The following is a 24,644-nucleotide window of genomic DNA, read 5'->3' as shown; positions in this document are numbered from 1 at the left end:
GTTCTTCAATATTTAAACCTCTGTCTTTAGTTATGTAGACTTTCATGGCTGAATGATTTTTGTTGTTTGACACATACACAGAATCACTCTTTTAGTATAGGTTTAGTGTCTTTTGAAGATTCTGTGTTTAACCCTGAGTTATATTTTAACTTGTTGTTCTGCTTTGTTTAATGTAGCCTGAAATACTTAGGTAAATTTATAATGTGAAATATATAAGATATGCCAATTTTCAATAAGGATAGATTTGAAAGCTGAGCATGAGAATTTCAAGACCTTTTCCTTTCATTCAGCACAAGCAACTTTTATTATTTTGAGTAATTGTGCATATGTGGTGTTACACAGATGTCCAGAGTCTCCTCCTTAATCTAACCTTTGACCTCAACAGGATGTTTTCCTAGGAGAAAGAATCACTTGTGTGAGAATTATACCTGTCTGTTCAAGCTGGAATGCCATGGGCTAGGCTGATTAAAATGAAAATACAAATACTCATATCTACTGAACTCTAAAGAGTAGTTAATGTTAACTGAGAAGTAAAATTGATAAAAAAAAGTTTCAGCTGCCTTCACTAAAAGAGTGTTTTTAGGAAAAAAAAAATTCATGAGGACTGTCAAAATAAATATATTTGTGAACTTCAGACTATGAAAGGGAGTCTTCAAAAGAGATTTTAAAATGTTTTGTTGCATTTCTGAGGACTATGGTACTTCTAAATAAATTAATAGGAAGGATAATTGATGCTAGGTGTCTGCTTTGTTAATGTACAAGTGCTTCACTGTTTTCAGAAGAACTAGCATGTTTTCGGAAGAATTTTGTTGTTCTTCCATACATAAATCATCATTCTTTTTTCACATGTTCAACAACAGTAAATGCCCATGCAAATAAACGTTGCTGAAGCATACTAATTAGCATACAATACTGTTTGTAAAGAATTATATCCTATCTTGAAGGTACTCATTGGAAAAGTTCAATGTTGAGCAGGCCTTTGAAAAATACTATAAATTTCATCTTTGTAGTTGATGCATATTCAAAACTTATTAATTTAAATTACCACAGGAAAATAAATACTCTGTTTTATGCCATAATTAGAAATAATTCTATTCTTCTGGCTCACGTGTAGCAATATAAAAGAAAAGTGTCTGCCACCAGGCAATTTGGACAATTTTTCAAAATCTATATTTTTTTTTTTACACTTGGATGTTTTTTACTTACCAGTTACCATTGTAGTTATTTTAAATCATGTTTGAAACTTAGAGTTAAATCAATGTTCTTTTATAAGGAGTTGGCATCCCTTAAAATTGTTTGTTTAGAATTTAATCTTCTAATATTTGCAGGAATTATTATCTTTTTTTACTTAGTCCTTTCTTATGTGTCTACTGAAATAATTTATCACTCTGTTTTTTCATATAACTTGAGCTAGATTGAATTAATTTATGTATCAATATTACTGCTTATCATTGTAAATTTAAATATTTTAGTTAGGACTGTTTAAGTGAACCTACCGGTTTTAGTGTCACACGTAAAAAGCAAGTAAGTTGAACATTTTGAAGTTTGAACTGAAAGGTAAAAATGTCCTTTCTTTACTACAACAGAATACAGTACAATCCACAGTCCATCAACCCCCATTAAAGATTCAGATTCAGATAGATTGCGCCGTAGTTCAGATGGGAAATCACGTGGACGTGGTAGAAGAAACAATAATCCTTCGCCACCACCTGACTCTGATCTAGAGGTACATTATGTTAAATGTCTTTTGCCTTTATTTTTATCATTATTTTGCACAGAGAAATATTATTTACACATCAAAAATAAAGTGGCATTGAAGCTCCCTTTTTTTCCTAACAGTGTTTTCATAGAAGATAGGATTTTTCTTCTAAAGAACCTTCTTCAGGAAGAGCTCTTACTTTCTCTGAAAAATATTGTGTGTTTCTTTCTCCTTTTGATTAAAATAAAGCAAACAAACAATTGAAAAAAAAAAGGGAAAAAAAACCCCAAGCTTTTCCAAAGGCAAAGAAAGGTTTACATTTGGACAGGAGACACTTCTAGCACAATAGTGGGTTTTGTTCTCTCATGCTATGTCCACATTCCTCCCAGTGGCCCATGGTTTGTGTTGAGAACACATCTCCAATGACACACCACAGCTATGAGCGTCCACACGGCATTACTTTTCCTTTCCAAAAGCTTAGTCCATTTGTCATCTTGGGAAATACAATCTCACCAGAATTTAAAATACTTGTATTTGAACACTTTATTTTTCATTAAAATATCATTTTGTGTGTGGTCAGAGGACGAGTTTAGAATACATATTTTCCATTGTCTGTAAGCAAAAGAATTATTTACTGACACCATAAATTTTTACACATATATGATCCAAGTTCATGATTTTCATTCTTCAGGGGCCTAAAATGCATTAGAAATTAGCATAAATTAAGGGTATTTAAGTGCTTGGCAGCAATTTGCTTTATTTTGATTTTATACGTAATTTTCAAGAGCAGTTACATGAACTTTGTTTTCTAAGACTTGCAGAAATATAGAATTCAAACCCTGAAGATTTAATTTTCAGAGATTTCTTTTCATTTATGTCAGTTTCTAATCTCACATCTGGCTTCAGAAAATACATGGTACAATCTCATTTTCTGTGTATATCTGACAATAAATATAATTCTATTCTAATAGTATAATTTTATATAATACCAATTGTAGTAAAAAGCTAACAGATTGTATTACCACTTTCTGAAAAACAACTCAGCTTGTTAGTTTTGAAAATAAATGGCAAGGGAAACTATGGTTTTAATATATAACCATTTCAATAAAATTTTCCCATTTGTGTGCTTACTGATTCAAATTTTAACTTTCCATGTCAAATATCAGCTTCACAGAGGAACACATTGATCTGATTCTCTTTTTACAGAGAGTATTCATTTGGGATTTGGATGAGACAATCATCATTTTCCATTCCTTGCTTACAGGGTCCTATGCTAACAGATACGGAAGGGTAAGTGTCAAGAAACTGATGGAAATTTTCAGTAGTATTTGCTGATTTATGGTTGATACACAAGGAAGATGAGAACATTAGTTGATTTTCTAGAGGCAAACTAGCACTGGTGTTACAAGACATAAAAAAACCAAGGAATAAAGCTGTTTCATATGTCCATTGTTTGCAGTTACCCCGCTCTTATATTCATTAAATATTTAAATAACATTGGGAGTAATACTTTGATCACTTGGCTTTTAGATACAGGTTGTCTGAAACCTGTTGATATCAAAATCTGCAAAGGTCTACCTCCCTTCAGAGACTGAAGAACTTCCAGAAGTTATTGCTAAAAAAACAAATTTTAGTTCTGACTGACTGGCAATGTACTGTGCTCTACATTGAGAAGACAAGAGGAAGAAGACTTTTGGACGCAGACAGATTAGTCTAAAATTTTTTACCTTCACTTTTTTTAATCTACATATTGACTGATGATTTTGAAAGTCTGTTTATGAGTAAAATCTTTCTATTATGCACAGTCTGTAAATCATAACTGAACTGATGAATATGTCTACAGACTGTGGGTTTTCTTGGTAATTCTCAGAAGAGAAATATGGTCTTTGGTGAATAAGAACAGTTTATTAATGGAATGCCCTTATTAGATCAGACTTTGTTTTTCCAGGATTGTATTTGAAAGCTCATGTCTCGTCTTGTGCTAAATCTGTTATGCAGTTTCATGTTCACCTCATGTGAGCTATAACTGAAACGCAATTTTTGTTAACCTTAAAAATTTCTACATATGAAGAACAAACAGTTTTGTCTGACTTCATGAAATACTGTCTTCTTGTAAAGCTTCTATTTATCACTAAAAGATTTTGCCCTGTACCCAGCTGAGTGAAGGGTAAATCTACTTCTGATTTAGTCTGTGCTGCAGTCAGGTTCTGAATTTCTCTCAATAGATTTTAGCATTATAAAAATCTAAAGCAGTACTATTTTGCAACCTCTCTTGTTTGTTCAGGTGAGGTGTGTTTTCAGAAAAGTTTGCTGTGATATCAACTTACCTGTTTGAGGAATATAATTAGTTTTTTCATTATATGACAGAAAAGCAAGTTAATTCAGCAGCCTGAACATAAAACACCTGTCTTGCTGGATGCTTGAAGTTGAGGAAAGTGGCTAGTATTCAGCTGCAGAGATATAAATACATATGCTGCATGGAGCTGGGTGTCTCCTGATTGCAGCTCTATCACTCTGTCTGTGGTACTGTTTACTTAAGATGCAGCTTTTGCCCAGCTGTCCCTGGTTACGTGGCATCTGCCATAATATTTCTGCATTGCTAAATGGCAACCAACTGTTGATGTTGAGAGAAATGATGGTATTAGTTCTTATGCTGTAGATAAATATTAGATCTTTTTGGTGAGAGTTAGCAACATGCATGTCCTTGGCTCTCAGATGCCATCATGAAACTGTGCCATTCTTGCTTTGTTTTGATGTCAGAATTTCTCTTGTCTTATTAACAGGTTCAGACAATAGTCAGCAATTTCCAGGGATGTTAGAGAAAGATAGCGTCAAATGTTCAAAGCAAATGTGCTAAAACATGCATCTGTCATATCAAAATTGTAGGGTCTATTTGCAGCAACAGGAAGTGCACATTTTTAAAAGACTGTTTCCTTGTGATTTGATTGCTGGCTTTTAAATCAGAAATCCAGATCATAAGCCAATGTGAAAAGAAAAAAGCTTTGAGGGGAATTTTTGTTCTTTTCACCTGTATTCCTTTTTTCAATCAATCCAGCATCACCTTCTCTTATATTTCTGCACTGTGGTGAGGGCTAGAAATGCCCTTTTAAAAAATTAAATCTAAGCTGCTCACATAATCATTAAAATACAAAAGCTAGATCTTCAAACAAACAAAAATGTCCTAATTAAATAATAGGGGATTTGGCAACTTGGCTTTTAGCTCTTTTCATAATGCCTGAGTGAGTTTCATGGTGAATGACTATGAATGATGTGTGGCCTTACTGCTGAAGGGATTGATTTTCTTTTCCTTATTCTCTACCTCATTCCTCCTTACTTCTTTCTTATGCTAACCTTTTCTCTATATTCTTACTTTCTTATCCGTTTTTATTACCTGTTCTCCTTTTGCTGCTCTTTCTGCTTTTGTCCTTCAGCTTTGTTGGAACAAAATAACACCTTTGTTTTTCAGTTTACACAGTCATGACAAAAACAATGGCATAAACCACTACATTTTTATTTAAGGATTATCTTAATTTAGTGAATTTTGTAGAATGAAATGGAAGTATGAAACTACAGGAATATGATTTGTCCTTCCAGGAGAGAAGAAAAACAAAACAAAACAAAACATTTTCATTTGCTTTTGGATATTTTTTTAATATGTACATAGAGAGATGTATTGATCAAATATAATGTTGTCAGTTACTTAATTGGCACTAGGGCTGATTAAGTTCTAGAATTTTGAAAAAGTTGGAGCTCTTCTTTAGCATCTTGGAGCAGGTGCAAATATGTCTCAGTATTGGCACTAGAAAACTGTGGTCTTTGCATACATTTCCATTCTCAGTAAAAGCAGTTATATACAGAGGCTTAAAAGGAATTTTCCTTTAAATTATAAGTTTTCTTAATGTGGTTTAATATATTTTAGAGATTGAGAAAAGCAAAGCCTGGTTTCACTTAACCCTTCATTTGTGACCCGTAGGCTTAAGTGGAAAATAAACCTTGTACCCAAAGTGAACTTTCCTGTTTTTCAGCTTCTTGTTTCTCCACAAAACAAAGAAATCAAGTGGGTAGAATTTAGAAATGACATACAGGCAATGTTTTGGCTCCAATGCCAGTATTCAAAACAAAAGACCTGCTTAAGCAGTTTGACATTGGTATTTCTTTTCTTTAGTTGAACTGTGCCTCCCTCAGAGATTTGTACCTGATTTTGACCATACCTGAAAAGGTGCTCTGACTGAACCAGCAAATCCCAGGCAACAAGAAGAGATTGTTAGCTTTCCTACTCATTATGTGACACCTCACAGTAATTAGCTAGCAATTAGTGGCTTAAAATTGCAGAAGAAGGTTTGGTATGGGATTATTTTTTTAAAAACCTTATTCTAGTCCTGACTTTTTTCAAAGTTTACGGCCCCTGCTGAACATTTGATGCCAGAGTTTGGTCTACTGTAATGGCTTAAAGCAAGGCTCTCGTGCTTTTTATTAGAGCAGTTGCCAGTCTGCGACTACACAGACATTTAAAACCCTAATGCAGATAAGGCTTTTGCTTCTGTTAAATATGTGTGTATCCAGAGCTACAGTTTAACACAGTTTTTGTGCTAAGTGGAACTTCCTATAGAAAAAGATTATGTTTAATCAAGGAGTTAAGCTTTCTGTGAAAAGCTATCTGTTTTATTTCTCCTTTTAGCTTTTTTGTTATTTAATCTGACATTTTCAGTAGGTGCCAATGATTTTCTTATTTGTTTTTCTCCCAATTAAATTAAACTAATAAATCATATTATTTTAGTATTACTTTATAGAAATCCCTTTCTGTTTTTTTTCTGCTATGTAAAAATACCTTGGAGTGAAATGGTTAGAAAGCTTTACAAAAACTATTTTTTCAGACTCAGAGGTGTGACAAAAATGTTTGTTAAAAAAAAAAACAGTGATGTACACTGAAACTTAAAATATATATATGCAGCCACTTTTTAAAAATTAATTGTTCATAGACAACATCATGGTCTGTGTGCCTATTTATTCTGCTTTTCAAAATGATGTTCCCATTCATGGATGGAAGGTCAGAAGGGAATTAGTTCTACATTGTTGCATTAGCAGCTGATAATCAAGATGTAGATAGTGATCTTCATTTGCATCTTAGACCCTTAGCCTATCTAACTCCTTTTAATAACTAGAGCAGAGGCTTCTGTGGGGTGACTTCTGTTTGTGCTTAGGCACAACAGAAATCCTTGTCTGGTTACAAAAAAAAAAAAAAAAAGCTAGATTAACTGTGTAGGATGGTGGGGTGGTAACTGGGCACAAAGATAAGCAGAAATGTCAGAGGAAAAAGTGGCCTCAGGCCTAGCTAGAGAGCAAATACCACCTGCTTTCCACCTCGCATGCCTACAAAAGTAAAGTAAAGGAAAGCATAGGTCTACAAATAGAGCAATGTTAAAACAGAAGGACAGAATACTTTTGTTCATCTTTTAAAGTCTTACCATTTGAATTAAGAAGCCAAATATTCTTTTTTTGGCCATGCCAGTTTAAAGAGAAGGCTTGTTTTTAAGGGCAAAGTTCATCACAATACCATGATGCAATTTTTCTTTCCCATTTATAAGGGGTAATTTTTTTTATGTTAGAAAACTTACTCTTAATATGTGTGAGTTCAATAATAGATGTTTTATCTGCTCTATGTATCTTTGTTTCTAAATTTCAAAAATTCTTTTTCTGGTTAGTAGTTCTTGGGTTTTGGCATTTCCAGAGGCAAACAGGCTGCCAAATCATCATTCTTTTCCAGCTCTTTACTACTGACACATTTTGCCTTTTAACCAGTAGTTACAGAAAAATGTTTGAAAGTTCAGAGATCATGTTGAAACACCTATTAATTTGATTGAGAGGTGGAAAAAGAAACTAGGGGCTGCATCTCTTGTTTTTTAACTGAGTTGTCATCAAGTTTAGAATACTAATTTATTTTAAGTAAAATATGGGTTGTAACTTGTGCTATTCTATTTAAAATATAATGCCTAACAAACTAACATTATTAATAGAGGGTGTTATGAGATCATATAACATGTTCTTTCAAACTCATGCTTCTGTGCACTTGGATGTACTTGGCTTTATAAATGAGAAACTCTATATGAAATGTATGTATTAGGCTTTCTTTTTGATTTTTCATATTGAAAATATATAAAACACAAAAAAAATCAAAACAAGACAAACATCTGTAATGCATTTAGTAACCACAATGCTGAACATGCTTTCTGAGTTTATTAGCTCTGTCGGAATAAGTTGTTATGGTAATTTCTGTAGAGAAGTTAAAGTGTGTTATGTATTAATAACAAACAATAGATTTGTTCACTCTGCATGGGTGGGCCAAACTGAAATCCTAATTAAAGTATGGTTTTGTGGAGAATCAAGGAGTGGTTTTAAATATAATTGCCATTTACAAATAAAACATTAATGGTTCTTTGCTTTAAAGTCACTAGGTATTCCCAGGACTGAATCCTGTCACTCGTGGCCAGTGAGAGCTTATTTTGAGTAACAATAGCATTACCGTGCCCCTGGTCACTCATAAAACTTGTGAACAGTTGTAAAATCTGCAGAAGTTTTAGGTGAAATGGATTTACCCTTTCTGCATGGAGAGCAAAGAGCCTGTGCCAGGAATGCGTGAGGGTGACCACACAGGTCCAACTGCAAAATCTCAGGGTCAGTTGAGTTAAAGTCATATTTTTGAGTGTTACTAGTAAGTGTTGTACTACAAGATTAGACACTTACCAAAGTTAAACTGACAAAGTGGATGTTGCATTTAATAAAAGCAGTATCTCTTGAATAGCTATTCCTCTAGTTTGTATTCTCGTGTCTGTGTTAGGCATGGTATTGATGGTGTACATGCTTAATTTCTTCTTTAAGGATCCACCCACTTCTGTGTCCCTTGGACTCCGAATGGAAGAGATGATTTTCAATTTGGCTGACACACATCTATTCTTTAATGATTTAGAAGTAAGTGTTCATTCTTTTAAAAAACATAGAGATTATTTAATATTTGTCTCTTTTTATGTGTTGTTAATTGGTTTTACAGTTATTTTTGGTTTCTCAATTTCAATATGGAAACGCTTAGAAAATAGCTGTCATTAGGATACATAATAATATCTATACTAAATGTCTGCACTGGCCTTCAAAGGTTACTATGGTTTAAATGGTAGAATTTTGTCCTCACAGGTTTTAGTATTTATGATGACAGTAGACAACTGTCAGAAATGTATACACCAAAAGCATCTATAAACATGCAGAATTCAATAGTCTGCCATGGCCATTAAATAATAAACTTCAGCTTCTATAAACAGTTAATGGCTAGGTACAGATTTGTTGCTTACATCCCACTGTGGGCAAGTGTTACCTTAGCCCCAAGGGAAATCATTAATGTTGCATACACTGTCTATCTCATTGGCTTGTTACTAGATGTCCTCTGCCTTCCCCAGCAGCAGGCACGATGGGTTTCTCTGCCCGGGTTTCTCTGCCACGCATGCCTCTGCCCTGCAGTGTGTGGCAAGGGGCTGGTGTTGGCATGCCAAGGGATTTTTTAGCCTACGCAGGCTATGGTTTGGCAGAGCTTGTGAGATCATTCTAAAACTACCCAAACTGCTGAAAGCGACTGTCACTGTAATGCCTGGATGTTTCATCTTAAAAGGGAAAAATGCAATTTCTGATCATATTTGAATAACGCGAAAACATGAAAACAGTCAGATTTCTTTCCCATCGTAGTGAAGACAGCTGTTTATTTAAAATCCAGCTGTTAAGCAAGCTTGTGGTGGGGCTGCCAACACACATTAATCATCAAGTTGTTGTTTTGCTAGATTTTAGAGTAGTGTGTTATTCCAGACAGGCAAAAGAATCTAAAAGATTCAAATTCAACTTTTGCTGATCAAAGTTAATTGGCAGCAATTGGCCTTTAAATATTTCCTGATGTTTCCCTTTTCAAAATCAAGCAAAATACACCTTATTTAATAGATGAGCCAAAATAATTTGAAAAATGCCAGTGTGTGATAGACCTCAAATGTGGTTTGTCTAACATCTGTCCTATATTTTGATTTCTTTTCATCTAAAAAGAAACTACTCACAGATGATTTGGCATCTTAGTATATAATGAAATCGTTTAACATGCTTTATTTTTTCTTCCATTCCTTAGAGTATTTATTTTTTATACTTACAATAAAATATCTGGTTTCTTTAAATTTTAAAGTAGTGTTTTCTTTCATTAAGGTAGCTAAATGTAAAGATACGATTGTTTTGGGTATACGACACACCATCAGTGAGTTGCATGTGTAGGACTTATTTTTCAGATTTGTCTAAAATTATAACAATGCTAGTTATTTTCCAAATCTGTTTCTGATTTCTGGTTTTATTTCATTTTATCCAGAGCAGAATGAGAAAGTACTACCGTATCTTACCAGCATATTCAATGAAGTTCTGTGTGTTTTCATTTGCTGTGCATAGCCAGACATGTAGCTACTTCATGCATAGTTGTCAGCATCACTGACTTTAATGGAAGTTAACCAATCACATTTTACAGATGGTAGAATATCTTCTGCTAATAGACGTCTTGCAACCTTAACAATACAGTATAGCAGTTCATTCACTGAAGAAATGTGAAGCTGTGTACGAAAAAAATACTGATCTAGATGGTTAGTGAAAGCAGAGAAGCTCACTGGATAAACCTGGTTCTTTGCATTTCCACCATAACAAGCCAGTTTATCTTGTTTCTCCAAACTCAAGTGTAGTAGGTTTTTTCCATACCCTGTCTTCTTCATACACAGAGGCACCTAGGAGCAAACAGTCATGTTCATGTCCTTGTACATAAGCTCTAAGTCCTTATTCCTGGGGAACATGAGCTCCAGGCTGAAAGATCATGCCTTGTCCAAGAAACGAAGAGCATGTTCAGAATGCATAGAAAAGCCTTCAGAAAAGTACACAGTGAAAGGGCATTGGGTACTTTTTGGGAAGCAGTATGTAAGGATTAGACCTAATCAGAGACTGAGGCTTTCGGTTCGCCATAAATGACACATTTTTTGAAACATGTCACAGAAGTATGGTGTTTTTGAAGGAGCCACAGTTTGTCGTTCTTGTGAGCATCACCATTTTACTAGCAGGGCCTGCCTGTTTCCCAGGGTCTGCGACCTCAGGGCAGATTCCTCATATCCATCTCAGAAACTTAAAGTCCTTGCTTGGTGGTTTGGAAGTTCAGGCTGCTTACAGCTTGACAGGCTTCCATGAAAACTGTGGGCATTTTGACTTGGATGTGCCTCAGGCCTAAAGCATCTGTTCTCACTGATGAAGGACTGAGTCTGAAAGATCTAGCGGTGACCCTGCTCAGGCTTAAGCTTTCCAGTTCATGTGCACAAGCATCTGGGCTGTTAGGGATCAAGATGTTTGTTGGCAACATTGCCAGTGAGCCACAGAGCTTGGGTATCCTTGCCCAGCAATAGTATGAAGGCAGACAAAGCTGGATTTGGAGCATATTTAACCCACAGTTTAGATGTGTCTTTGGGTCTAGGCTTAATTCAAAGTGGGAACCTGAAAACTGATGTTTTCCAGCTCACTTAGGCTCAGAGGGAACCCTTCCTGCCATATAGGGAGACTGGGTTTACGGGTAGGCAATCATCAGTCATAACTTTGGCCTATGATGCACATTTTTCCAGATACCACAAGTAAATGTTTTTAAATAAAAATCTTCTTTCATCCAACACATTCCAGAAAACTCTATAATCAGAACAGCTCTCTTGTTATCCAAGTAAAAATACTTTTTCTTCTTATAAACTGATGAAGACTGATTTAGCATTTTGAATGCAAAGGGCAGAGTTGCAGCAGTGATCTCTGAAGCACAGTTTGATTTGTTTATGACGTAACTGGCTTTTCAAAGCTCAGCCTAGAGATTTATTTAATATTCTTAGATTAAATTCTAAACTTCAGCAGTCAATTTTTAGTCTGTATAAAGTCAATAAATGCCAGTTGTCAGTTGCAAACAAGTTTACTCATCTGAATTTATTAAGGGATAAAGCCAGGTAAATGAATCATCTAATTTCATGTATGTTGCTCTTTATGTAATAGTGGTAAGAATAAGAATAAGAATGGTATATGTAACTGAAATTTTCAAACTCAGTGAAATAATCAGATCTCACTGAAGATCTCTAGCTCTGAAGTCAGAATTCTGTTTTTGAATGGGTGAGCTACATTTAGATTTGCAATTACTTACTGCACCCTTGTACTAGTTCTTAGATTTTGCTTTGAAAAAAGTGAAATAAATTACTTATTTCCTTCACTTTGTACAGATTTATTTGGACCTATTAATTCCAAAGTGATGTAATAGCAAATAATTTCAGATCTTGAGGACTATTCCTTAAACAGCACACTAAAGGGGAATTACAAGTTTTTTTACATACTGAAAGGAAAAATATTAATGTTTACTTATCTATAATTTGAACTAAGTACCATCATAAACAATGTTTTCTTGCATTAGTAGTAATTTCATAATGAAATTAGAGGAGTGTACTAGGCCAAACAGTAGAAAAAAGGGCAGTGTTCTCAAAATTTAGATTCCAAAATCTGCATTTCGGCTTCCAAATAAGAAATTTGGGGTTTCAGTATTGAATTTTTTCATTTAAAGATCTCATACTCTTTGTTCTATAGTTGAATTTTAATTGTGTGCAGGAGGGAATAACTACATTGATGCAGTGCTCTCAAGAGAACCAGAGTTACCTCATCTGAAAATAATGTTTGATTTTACATACTGATTATGTTGCGATAGGGATAATAAGGTATAATATTTTAATGGTGTATGCGAAGCAATTACACATATTAGGTATTTTAGGATGTATGCTCCAGTGTTTTAGGGAAATTAGCAACTTGTTCATAGGACTGAAATGTGGCATCTGCCTATCTCATCACTCACCGAGGTGATCAGCTCCGGTGCAGGCGTGTTCTAGAGCAGAGTGGGGGATTATGGCTTACGAGGGGAATTTCCTGAGCCAGGGAAATCCCAGGAGAGCACAGAGACCCACCAAGAGCAGGCAGCTCTCATGAGAGTGTCTCGTTCTCTTGGCATGTGCAAAGCCAGGAGTTATACTGGCCACCCCCACTTCCCACCAAAGGCAGCCCTAGTGAGCCCTGTGACCAGGAACCCTGTGACCTGTTGACTTTTGCGACCAGGGCAGGCAGACAGGTCATAGTGTGGTAGTTTGCTTGGAAGGCTGTGCAGGGAGGACACCTCCTCAAAGGAGGAACATTCCATTGGCCTTGAAGTCTACACAACCCAGCAACCAGGCACTACTCTATGGCCATCTGCACAGGTCAAGGGCACTCATCCTACTGGACCCCCAAGGCAGAATGGTGGGCACTCATCTGAGAGCAAAGGCTTCAGCTCCAACAGTGGATCTGCACCATCTGCTCCAGCAGTGGCCAGTGCGTCCACCCAGACAGACCTGCCGACGGGAGAAGCTGCAGTGCAGAATTCCAACTGCAGGAAGTGCCTAGACCTTTCTCCTGGGGCAGGGACAGGCAGCAGACCTGCCTGCCACAGGTGTGCCAGGTGGAGGAACTCCTGCGGCAGGTGGCTGAGCTGCAGGAGGCAGTGGAAAGGCTGCATAACAGCAGGGAGGCTGAGAAGGAGTCGGATAGCAAGTTCCAAGTGCAATCTGCAGAAGACTCACAGCCCACAGCCAAACGGCCAAAAACTCCTCCAGTGGCCCACACAGAAGGGAGAGGGGCCAGTAATGTAGAAGAGTATAAGCTTGCAAGGGCAAAGATCTGTAAGAGGAAGGCACTTTGCCAACACCTGAGGTGCCCATGCAGAACCATTTCACCCCTGTGCAGACTGAAAAGGAAAGACCCATCACATCAGGAGAGATGTTAGAACTGAGTAAAGAGCCCAATATGCACCCCATATAACAACGAGAGCAACTAAGAGAAGGCGAGAGGTGACAATAGTAGGCAACTTACTTCTGAGGCAACTCATTTGCCAACCTGATGTGCTCTCTAGAGAGAGGTGTGCTGTTTACCAGGGCTGCAGGGATGTTGCCAAGAGACTTCCAAGCCTTATACAGTCCACTGACTTTCATCTGCTGCTGTTGTTTCACATGGGCACCAGTGATACAGCTAGAAGCAGTCTGAGGAGTATCAAAATGGATTACAGAAACCTGGGAGCAGCACTAAGGGACTCTGGAGTGCAGGTAGTGTTTTCATAAATCCTCCCAGCCAGAGGGAAGGAGTTTGAAAGGGCCATTTGAATCTGGCAAGTCAACAAATGGTTTCAGGACATGTACCACAGCTTTTAGGTCATAGGACTCGCTTTGAGGAACCAGGACTACTGGAGGCTGATGGGCTTCATCTGTCAGAGGAGGGGAAGAGCATCTTCAGTCATAGGCTTGTCAAGATGGGGAAGAGGACTCGAAACTAAAGTTGCATCCCACTCCTACCAGTCTGATGCCAGCGACAGCAGTAGGTGCCCAGAGTCTGGAAAGGGATCACAGGTCAGCAGAAGAGCACCTGAAGAGCAGCACAAAGGAATTCCAGCCACTCCAGCCAGTAAGTTGGCTTGATCAGGGGCCCATCTTAAATGCTTCTATGCAAACGCATACAGCATGGGGAGTAAACAAGAGGAATTAGAGGTGTATGTGTGCATGCCTGCAGGTCTACAATCTTACTGGCAACACAAAGACTAGTGAGATGTATCGGTTCGAGGGGATTGAGACAGATTGCTCTCAGACCAATATGATCAATGAAATGTCCATTTATTACAAAGAGGATACTCGTTATATACTGCTACTATACCCCGACGTGTGATTCTTCTTTCACAGCATTGGGTACATAAAAAAAACATACTTTGTTGTCCAGTGCTAACTGGAGTATTGCAGGTGTCCATATGAGATGAGAAAACTTGTTTATCTCTCAGGACACCTCCTTGACCTTGGCAGTGATCCTCCTATGTTCTAGCTTCAGAGGCTGAAGCCATGTTAACTATGCAGCAGTTTTTACTGTCTGCACCCAACCATGCCAAGGCAAGGCCTACAGAAATGCAGGAGAAATTGCTCACACAAGCTTTGTTCTCCCAACAGAGATGACTCTTGTGATTGGAGTGTTAGAATGAAAATATATAGGCTCTTTAGGAAGGACAGGCAGGAGAGATGAGGAGGAGGTCTAAGTGGATATCAATGCTGGAGTGCCTGGAGTGCTGCCTGGGGATGGATAAGGAGCTGACCAAGAGCTTATGAGTCAGTATTAAAGGTAGAGCAGGGACAGGTGACATTAAGTGGGGATCTGCTATAGACCACCCGACCAGGAAGGTTGAGTGGATGAGGCACTCTGTAGACAGATAGGAGCAGCCTCACATTGACTCCTCCTTGTCCTCATGAGAAACTTCAGCCACCCCAATATCTGTTGGAGGGACAACACAAACAGGAGGTTTCTGTAAGGCATTACTGATGACTTCCTTCTCCAAGTGATAGAGAAGCCAACAAGGAGAGGTGCTAAGCTGGACCTTGTTCTCACCAACAAGGAAGGCTGGTGGAGAATGTGAAGCTGAATTGAGAGCAGCCCTGGGTAGAAGGACTTGGAGGTGTTCATTGACAAGAAGCTCAACATAACCCTGCAATGTGCACTTGCAGCCTAGAAAGCCAACCATGTCCTGGCCTGCATCAAAAGAAGCATAACCAGTAGGTCAAGGAAGGTGATTGTCCCCCCATGAGACCTCACCTGGAGTGCCGCATCCAGCTCTGGGGCCCCCACTAAAAGAAGGGCGCAGAGTGAGTCCAGAGGAGGGCCATAAAAGTGATCAGACAACTGGAGCACCCCTCATAAGAGGAAAGACTGAGAGACTTGGAGTTGTTCAACCTGGAGAAGACTCCAGGAAGACCTCACTGTGGTCATCCAATACCTAAAGGAGACATACACAGGGATATTTTACAAGGCATATAATGATAGGACAAGGAATGATGGCTTCAAACTGGCAGAGGGTAGATGTAGATTAGATATGAGGAAGAAATTCTTTACTATGAGGGTGGTGAGACACTGGAACAAGTTGCCCAGAGAAGTTATGGATGCCCCATCCCTGGAAATGTTTAAGGCTGGGTTGGATGGGGCTCTGAACAACCTGGTCAAGAGGAAGATACCCCTGCCCACAGGAGAGGGGTTGGAACTAGATTATCTTTAAGGTCCCTTCCTACCCTAGCTATTCTGTAATTCAATAGTTCTGTGATTCTTTCTGTATCTTTAAAGGCTATATATTTACATACTTATAGTGACCCTTTTCAAAGATTGCAAAACACTGAACTAACTTTTTAAGATAGGATGTTCCTAATAATTCAATACCACCAATTATTTCTTTAGCATATCTAGTTATAATATGTAACTGATATGCCAAAAAAATGAATAAACCAAACTTTATTCTAAAATGACACCATCTCATTAGATCTGTTCCTTTGAGATATATTCCCCCCATGGCTAGGCTTCGCGAACGAAGATTTGGGAAGGCTCTATCCACATTTGCTACAGGCACACTGGTGGCTTATGAGGCCAGTATGTGACAGACATATCCGATTGCAAAAGGCACAGCAGAAAGACTCCTTAGATGGTGTATTCTGCAAGACACGGTTCTTTCTGCGTTGTCTTTTCTCCTCGAGAGTTATCCTGCGTGTGTTCTCAAAGGAGACAGCTGCGTTATAGATGGTGTGTCTCCAGGCCTCCCGATTGGAGGCCAGAGTAGAGCAGTTATGGTGATCAATATGGCCAAGGCTGAGATGTTATTTTGAGATATATACCAAAGCTGAAAATGACCATTATTAGACCTTTCTTTTTTTTAATCTTACATAACACTTTTTCTTACGAATAGAATACTTTTTTTTTGTGTTGAATTCTATTGAAGTAATTAAAAGCAAATTAATTTTTAGTTCTATTCATGATTTTTTTCTTTTAGGATTTTTATTTCTGTTTTTTGGTGTGGGCTTTTATGGGAAGGTAAAAAATAAGATTATATATTATGATATTAGAAAAAAATTAATTTTGTCACCTCTGAGAAATGCAGTAATGCATGGGGCACAGTCATGACGGTTAGCAATAATTTTTCTGCCATTTGTGAAGGATATATAATGCACACTCATGGCTTCACAAACCACTTCTGGTTGTGAAGTCTCCATATGGAAAGTGATGATATGTTCATGGGAGTCACCTATAATGAATAGCAATATGGTAAAAGTTTTTCAGCTACATTAGTTGATGTATTTCTCTTAATGATAAAAGATAGGGAATGCTATCAGGTATTACTGTAAAGCACTATCTGGTTCTTTGCAAAAAAAATTAATTATGTTCTAGTAATTAGGAATTGGCTAATTTCTCCTCAGATTCTTACTTAAAATCCACCTGTTTGTATATTAACGTGTTCTTGATGGCAATTCAGAACACAACCTCTTCTGTGTGTCAGAAGGAGCTGCATGGCTGCATTGTGCTTTCAAGTATGGTGTTACTTCACATTAATGAACCTCTAAGCCTCTGCATTAACATATTACTGTGCATGGACCCCTCTAGAAAGCTGCCTGCATTACAGTTGCATATGATTTCCATAAGATGCAGCTCTGTCATTAAGCACAGTTGTTGGGAGCATCAGCCCGGGGCAGACAGTGGCCGAGGTGCTCACATCCCAGCCTGGCTACCAGGCTCCTCTGTCCTGCCCACCTGCCACCAGCAAGATTCACCAGTCCTCCCATAATGAGGAGCATCACAAGAGCACCTTCTGTATTGCTCTAACTGTCCTGCCTCTTCACTTGATTAAATAAAGTTAGTTTAATACAGAAACATTTTACAAATCCTACACTTTAGCATATGGGAACATTTCCAGCTCCCATGAAGCATCAAGACGCTGTCTTACACAGATGCATCTTTTCACAGTTTAAAGCTGAGAATAGACAGCATTTATGTCCTTGCACTCTCACGTTGTATTTGCCCTGTGAACCTCCTCCTTCCACTCACATGGCAGTAAATCCTTCCAGGATTCCTATAAGTCTCTAACTGCTAGCTTGGATTTACCCAGGTCTAGAAGTTGATAGGAAGAAATTAACTGCCAGGTGTTGTTTATGAAAACTGCTTTTTGTGGATTGTTTCCTGCATAGTTTACTCTGTGGAAGCGCCTGTTCTCCTCGTATGTGGCTCCCAGTCATTGGACTACCAGTATTTATCAGCACGACTTCTCCCTCCTATTCCTTTTCAAGCTGAGGACTGCGTGAAGTGCAGCTTTTTTACTTGAAATGTGACTGAGATGTCTGACACACAGCAGTATACTGAGCCCTTCTGTTCCCTAAAGAAACATAAAGGACTGCTAGGGCCCACATTGCAATGCAGACTCTCATGTCACTAAAGCAGATGGTGATACACGCTGTACTAACACCAGGCACTACAGGGATTTCCAAGATGGGAGATCGTAGTGAGAGCCCAGGGCTAAGAAAGGGATCAACTAAAACCCAGCATACCATCTGTAAAGCACAGTCATGCAGCAGAACTTTTTGAACATTAGTCCCTCTTTGGCCTTTGCCTTCAATTCTTACAGGTGAAACCAGGCTGCCTCCCTGCTGCTGGAAGCAAATGTACCATATAAATCACTTCTGGCCCTCAAGGAGAACTTTTTGCATGACAGGGACATATATTCTCTTTTCATCAGCCTGAAAATTTTCTCCTTTGTAGGTATCAGTAACACTGCAGGAGACTAAGTGACTTTCCTCCCAGGTTCTTCAGTGACCATGCACACAGCTATGTCCCCAGTGTACCACACAGTGCCCCGTAGGAATGCCTTTGAAGCAATACAGCCATATGTTCTGTTTCTTTAATCTAAAGGAGAAAGGGAAGCTATTTCCCCTCAGACTTTGGTACTTTAATATGCCACAGACTCAGGCTGGTAACTTTTAGCACAGTAGCATTCTAAAGCATGATTTGGGATCATGGGCTTTATGATAATACACATTATTGAATTCATTACTACATTTAGCAGACTTACCGTGTGCAGGTTATTGCACATCTCAAAGAACCATGACCACTGTAGGGTAAAATGCTCCTCTTTCTGAAAGCATTTTAGCACATCTGGTCCTAGAGTCAACTAATCTAACAAATGAAGTGCTTGGATGCAAGCCAGCCCTTAAGTGCAGGCTTTGAGCAAGCTCCAAAGCAAGCTGGGAGAGCAGGTTGGCCACTATTACCAGTATAGAGGTCCATCATTTATTCTCCCACAGTTTGTGGAAATGTGGAGCCAGCTTCGGACAGGCATGACAAGTGTGATGTTGCCTAGATTTAAATTTAACTAAGTTGTATGGAGGTCCACAGTCAGTGATGGGAGTTAGGGAAGCTGCAGGCAGACCAAGGAAGTGGAGAAGGAGGATTGTGAAAATGCTGTTACCAGAGAGAAAAGCTTTTTCAACTTCTCTGCATGGAAAAAATCAGATCAAGATCATTTTGTATCTGAAACTGTGCTCCAAACTCTCAACATTCACAGGATAAACCTTTGCTGACGTTATATACTAATCACTTTTCTGGTGTTCGTATTTTACATACATATTTGTGTAGATGACATGACACGAGGTCAATGTTCGTGGTTCCCAATACTTTCTAATTCCTGATCACTGTGCCTTAGTCTCCTCACAGTGGTGATGATAAGAATAGTATTTGCAGATATTGTGTACACTTCTAGTTGGCTTTCTAACACTGCTTCAGCTTGGTCTCTTTAATGTATTAGTCCTCAAGAACATCCTGGCATAAATTTTCTCTTTTCTGACACAATTAGAAAACTTGTGTATTCAAACAACTTTAAAAAGAAAATTGCAAAATATTGCAAATAGTCATCCAAGAAAACTTTCCACTTTTCTATTGTATTTGTTCATTCCTTTTCTATTGTGTTTTTATTTTGGATGATTTTTTGTAAGTTGTAATTGTTCCAGTTTGAGTTGTTCATACATTTCAAGTAAACTCTGATTTTTAAAACCTGGTTAAGAAACACCCCAACATTTAGAGCAGAAGGGCATCAGTCATCACTAATCATGGCAGTGTTTCAGATGTCTGTACTTGTGAGCTAGCACTAGTATGAACTCCATGTGTTCAACTGGTATTGGGGCTTCTGTTTGGGATGCCTAGATTTTGTTTTAGTACAAATGAGTTAAAGAGTAGACAGGCATGCTGCTTTGTGAAGAAATACATGGACATGCAAATTGCCCATAGAATGGTTTGGGTTGGAAGGAACCTCTAACAGTCATCTAGTCCAATCCCCCCTGCCGTGGGCAGGGGCATCTTTCAGTAGATCAGGTTGCTTAACACCCCATCCAACCTACCCTTGAACACTTCCAGAGATGGCACATCCACAGCTTCTCTGGGCAACCTGTTCAAGTACCTCATCAACCCCACAATAAAGAATTTCTTCCATGTACTTAACCTAAATCTAGGTTAAGTCTTTCAGTTTAAAACCATTACCTCTTACTCCTTGTCCTATCAATACAGGCCTTGGTAAAAAGTCTGTCCCTCTCTTTCTTCTAAGTCCACTTTATATATTGAAAAATCACAGTTAGGTCACCCCAGAGCCTTCTCTGCTCCATGCTAAACCCTAGCTTTCTCAGCCTGTTTTCACAGGAGCGGTGCTCCCGCCCTCTGGTCATCTTCGGCCCTCCAGATGCGCTCTAACAGGTCCATGTCTTTCCTGTGCTGAGGACCCCAGAGCTGGAAGCAGTACTCCAGGTAGGGTCTCATCAGAGCAGAATAGAAGGGGAAAGGGGAAAATCACCTCCCTCAACCTCCTGGCCATGCCTTTTCTGATGTAGCCCTGTGTGCTGTTGGCTTTCTGGGCTGCAAATGCACAATGCTGGCTTATATCCAGGGTTTTTTATCCACCAGTATCCCCAGGTCCTTCTCAACAGGGCTGTTCTCTGTCAGTTCCCCACCCAGCTTGTACTGCTATGGGTGTTTGTCCCCACCCAGCTGCAGGACCTTGCACTTTATTGAATTTCATGAAGTTTACACTAGCCCACTCCTCAAACCTGTCAGGGTCCCTCTGATGGCATCCCATTTGTCAGTGGAATACATAGTAGTCATAAAAGGTTTGTGGTAGGCAGAAAGCTAACTTTTATTGGTATTGGACTCATCTCCAAGATGGTACCCTAAAAGAAATTTTTATCAAAATAACAAAACATGTTTCGTTTACATGTTCTCCCAAATTACACATTCAAAGGTGTTCCTTCCAGTGACAGAATTAAAGTTCTTCACCCTTTCGCAGGAAATAAAATACCAAATTTTGGCATGCTTTTCACGGTACAAATTGTACCTGCGCACTTACAGCTAGGTTCTGCAGAGTCTGAAATATCAGATCAGCTAGTTCAGGAGACAGTGTATTGAAGGACAGCAGTAAGGTACCTGGAAGCCACTGTAATAGTTGCATCAAAGCTGTATATAGGCAGGGTCTGTTACTGGAGTCACAGATCCAGGTATGGCAGCTTTAATTGCAACAGAAACCTTAGTGTTGTGCTGCAGAGGAAGGCTCTGAATAGTAACAAGAAGATTGCTGTGTAATGAAGAACATGAGACAGCACTTTGAAAATTCTCTTATATACAGTAATGAAACAAAAAACTTGACTATGGCTTGATGGAAATTAGGAGATGGAAAACTGACTATAAGAAATTTAACTACCTGAGAACTTTGTAGTCTATTTTCATGCTTATACTATCAATCTATTAGCAGATTTCAATTCACTGGCTTACTTTATATTGCTGACACATGTAAACACCTACCCTTAATGAATCTTTATTTTTGAGAGGTTGCGAAGTTCTTGATGTCTGCCACAGAGCTTTTCTACCAAAGCAGATCATTCCCTAAGCAAAGATGTGATACACTGCTTGATGGTTCAGCCGGTTAGATAAAAACCTGGGTAATAATGTGATTCATCCCGAAGGCCTCTTAGTGCCAGAATTATAATTTCAGATTTGAATGCGTTCATTTTATTAGTTTAATTATCCTGTAAGTCTGAAATAATAGAAGAGTAATGTCAAATAAATAAATAGTTGATACTAATGGTAAAAGCAGTTAATGTAGCTATTAATAAATGTATTGCTTTCATTTTATTCTTGCATAGAGAGGCTTCTCTTTGGCTTTTAATATTTCATGGAACTGATGTGAACAATTTTTTTTTACATTTTATTTAAATAGCATGAATTTGATACACTGAACAAAAGCCTATCTACTACTACAGATGTCAAGTCTCTAGTTATGACTCGTTCATAATACATTCATAAGTTTCCTAAGTATCCCATTATTAGTTTATAATCTAAAAAGTTTCACAAATTCAAATAACATTCCCGAGCAGTAGATTTTGTGTTTTGGTCTCTGATGAAGTTGACAGATGTGTAAAATCTCATATACAACCAGTCAAGTCCCTGGTGCAACTGCAAGTGCTGAAGAGTGCAAGTTATTCCAGCTAAGATCAACATTAATTTACACTCAAATACCTTTCCCAGCCCAACCTTTCTATTCACATAATGCAGTTATTTTGTGCTGATTCCACTACTTTGAGGCAAACTATTTTTTTCTCACTGGAGTCTTCTAATGCAAAACCCAGAAGATAAACTGAAGAGAGCGTAATAGTCACCTTTAAAGAAGTTCTCTCCTGATTGATGTAGGTACCATCTTAAACCACAAATCTCAGATTCGTATTATTCAGGTTGGTGTTTTGAGTGGATTAGTCTCTGAAAATTATGTACTTAAAGTATTTTAAGAAAGCTAGGTGAAACTAAGTTTCATCCTCACGTGACATTTTGCAGGATGAGAGCACATTAGATAATCCTCACATCAGTGCAAAGATTTGCATAAACATCTTAGCAATATGCGTGGTAGGTAGTTTCTATCAGCCTCTTTGTCCTAGACTTAATTTTGGCATGAATTTACAATGTTATTTACAAGATGTCTGATATCTTGAAAGCCATCATGCAGTTTATGCTGGTGTGGTTATGTGTGAGTGCTGTGATTGAAGTTTAAATGTTAAGAAAACATGCATACACATGAATTTTAAACAGATCTGTTTATGCTGGCTTTTGGGGGGCAGGGAGGATGGCAGAAATTATATTAAAATGTTGCTACAGGGAGAAAAATTAAGAAGTGTCTGTCATTCATTTTCTTTTAAAAGCACGTAAGGGGTGCTTGAAGTTGGTTTCCAAAATGTTTGAGTTTCACAGTCTCAGGAGATTTCTACTGTTTCAGTGTGGTTACAATAAGGCCTCTATCTGAATTTCATCCAGTTCAATGGTCTAATGAAACTGTAAAGAAAGAGGGAGAGGATTATTCTCTTTACTCATTGTAATATCACTTTTATTTTTCTGTGTTTAAAGTAAAATTTGACTACTGTTAATAGCACTTGTAAAATTTTTCTTTAGATATGGCCAAGAAGCTGGGTGATTCTGTAGTGCACTAAAACTATTCTAAACTTTGTTATTGAAGCATGAGGCTTTATGAGGACTTCAAAAAATGTAAACAAAAAGTTTAACAAAAGAAACAATGAGATACTGAAGGAATGAAGTATTGGTTTTATTTTTTTGGTTTTTCCAAGATCCTTGTCCAGTCAGAACAAGGCAGTCCAGACACTATCTGCAGGTTACCTGTACTATGATGCAGTCAGGAGATGATAGTTCTTATCTGTTCACTGACAGCAGAGCACAGACTGCTGACATGAGTACTGAGCTCAGCTGAAATACTATGACAAGAAAGATCAGCTTTATCTAAGCAAACGATGCTTTCTGAACTGTAGAAAATCAATCAGCTGAAAGATCTCAGCTTTTTCTTCCGCATGTTTGTATAACCCGCATTGCAAATTTAAAATGTGGATATACAGGGGAAAAACGCCTTCCCTAGCATCGGTAGGCAAAGGCAAGAGACAATTGTAGCAGCAGTTATAACTCAGGTGTTTGTAGGATTTTTTCTGAAAGCTTTGACTGAAAAGTTTAAAAATACAAGTCAAATTCATTTATTGGAACAAAAATACACACTTTTCTTAAGTGTGTATTTACAAGTCCAAAACTCCTGTTATGGCCTTAGTCAAATGAATTTAGCATAAATCAAGTCATGATTACCTAAAAACAAGGGTTTATGAACAGAAAAAAAAATAGACAGTGAAAACATACACTGACTTTTTTTGTTCCATCACTTTAATAAATTTGGACAGAAATTGAAATATAAGGAACCTCTGACTCCCAAACTGTCAAGAGGTCTGACTAACAGAACTAATGCCTCTTTTCTGAATCTAATCTCCACTAGTTTGGTGTTTAATGCAGCAAATATAATGACTAACAGAAGTGTCTGCCACAAAAACCACATTTTTTTTAATTGTTCTATTATACTGTAAATTCATAAATCTTTCTTTACCATAGGAGGGTAGAAAAAACAGTGAAGTTTTGTATGACTGTAAATTTTTAGTTTATAATCAAAACCACTCATATCTATGTAATGTAATATTTTATGTATTTGAAAAGAGTCTGTAATTTTTAATACAACATTGTATATTAAGCAAAACCACTGAATACTCCCAATCCAGTCTTTTTTAATTATTATTTAAATTTTACTTAAAGGAAGTACTGTGAAAAAATAATTTTAAAAACTTACCAACAACAAAAAAGCTTTTACTAAGAAATTAAACAGCAGTGTGGTATGTATGAACTTTTATGTATGAACTACATGTGGTCATTCAAAGGGTTAAGCTATGTGATTTCAGGATAAAAGGTTTCCTGAGTTGACTATTATTCCTATGGTCTGCCAACAACTTTGCAATAAATGGAATGATTTTTATGGGAATGTGGTTATTCACAGCAAGACTACAGTTGGTGTCAGTATGAAAAATTCTTCTTTAGTAGATTCTCTCAGCAGGGATAACAGATCTGAAAGAAAGGCAAAAAGTAGTTGCAGAGAACTCTGGCTGGTGTTGGTGAC

The 24,644-nt window shown here is 37.8% G+C and overlaps 1 protein-coding gene across 1 annotated transcript in view; it reads left to right on the top strand.

Annotated features, from left to right (window-relative positions):
- The window catches only part of EYA1 (EYA transcriptional coactivator and phosphatase 1), an 85,381-nt gene that overhangs the window by 37,915 nt on the left and 22,822 nt on the right, over positions 1-24,644 (top strand). Inside the window, exons 9-11 of the mRNA XM_039379839.1 lie at positions 1,587-1,726; positions 2,906-2,989; positions 8,576-8,665. Of these exons, the coding sequence (XP_039235773.1) occupies positions 1,587-1,726; positions 2,906-2,989; positions 8,576-8,665 (314 nt within the window). The remainder of the gene's footprint in view (positions 1-1,586; positions 1,727-2,905; positions 2,990-8,575; positions 8,666-24,644) is intronic.

Source organism: Pipra filicauda, unplaced genomic scaffold, assembly GCF_003945595.2.
Source record: "Pipra filicauda isolate LSUMZ 115617 unplaced genomic scaffold, ASM394559v2 scaffold177_size2800117_pilon, whole genome shotgun sequence".
NCBI classification, from domain to species: domain Eukaryota; kingdom Metazoa; phylum Chordata; class Aves; order Passeriformes; family Pipridae; genus Pipra; species Pipra filicauda.
The sequence above is the reverse complement of the archived record's forward strand: the minus strand, read 5'-3'. Positions and strand labels throughout refer to the sequence as shown.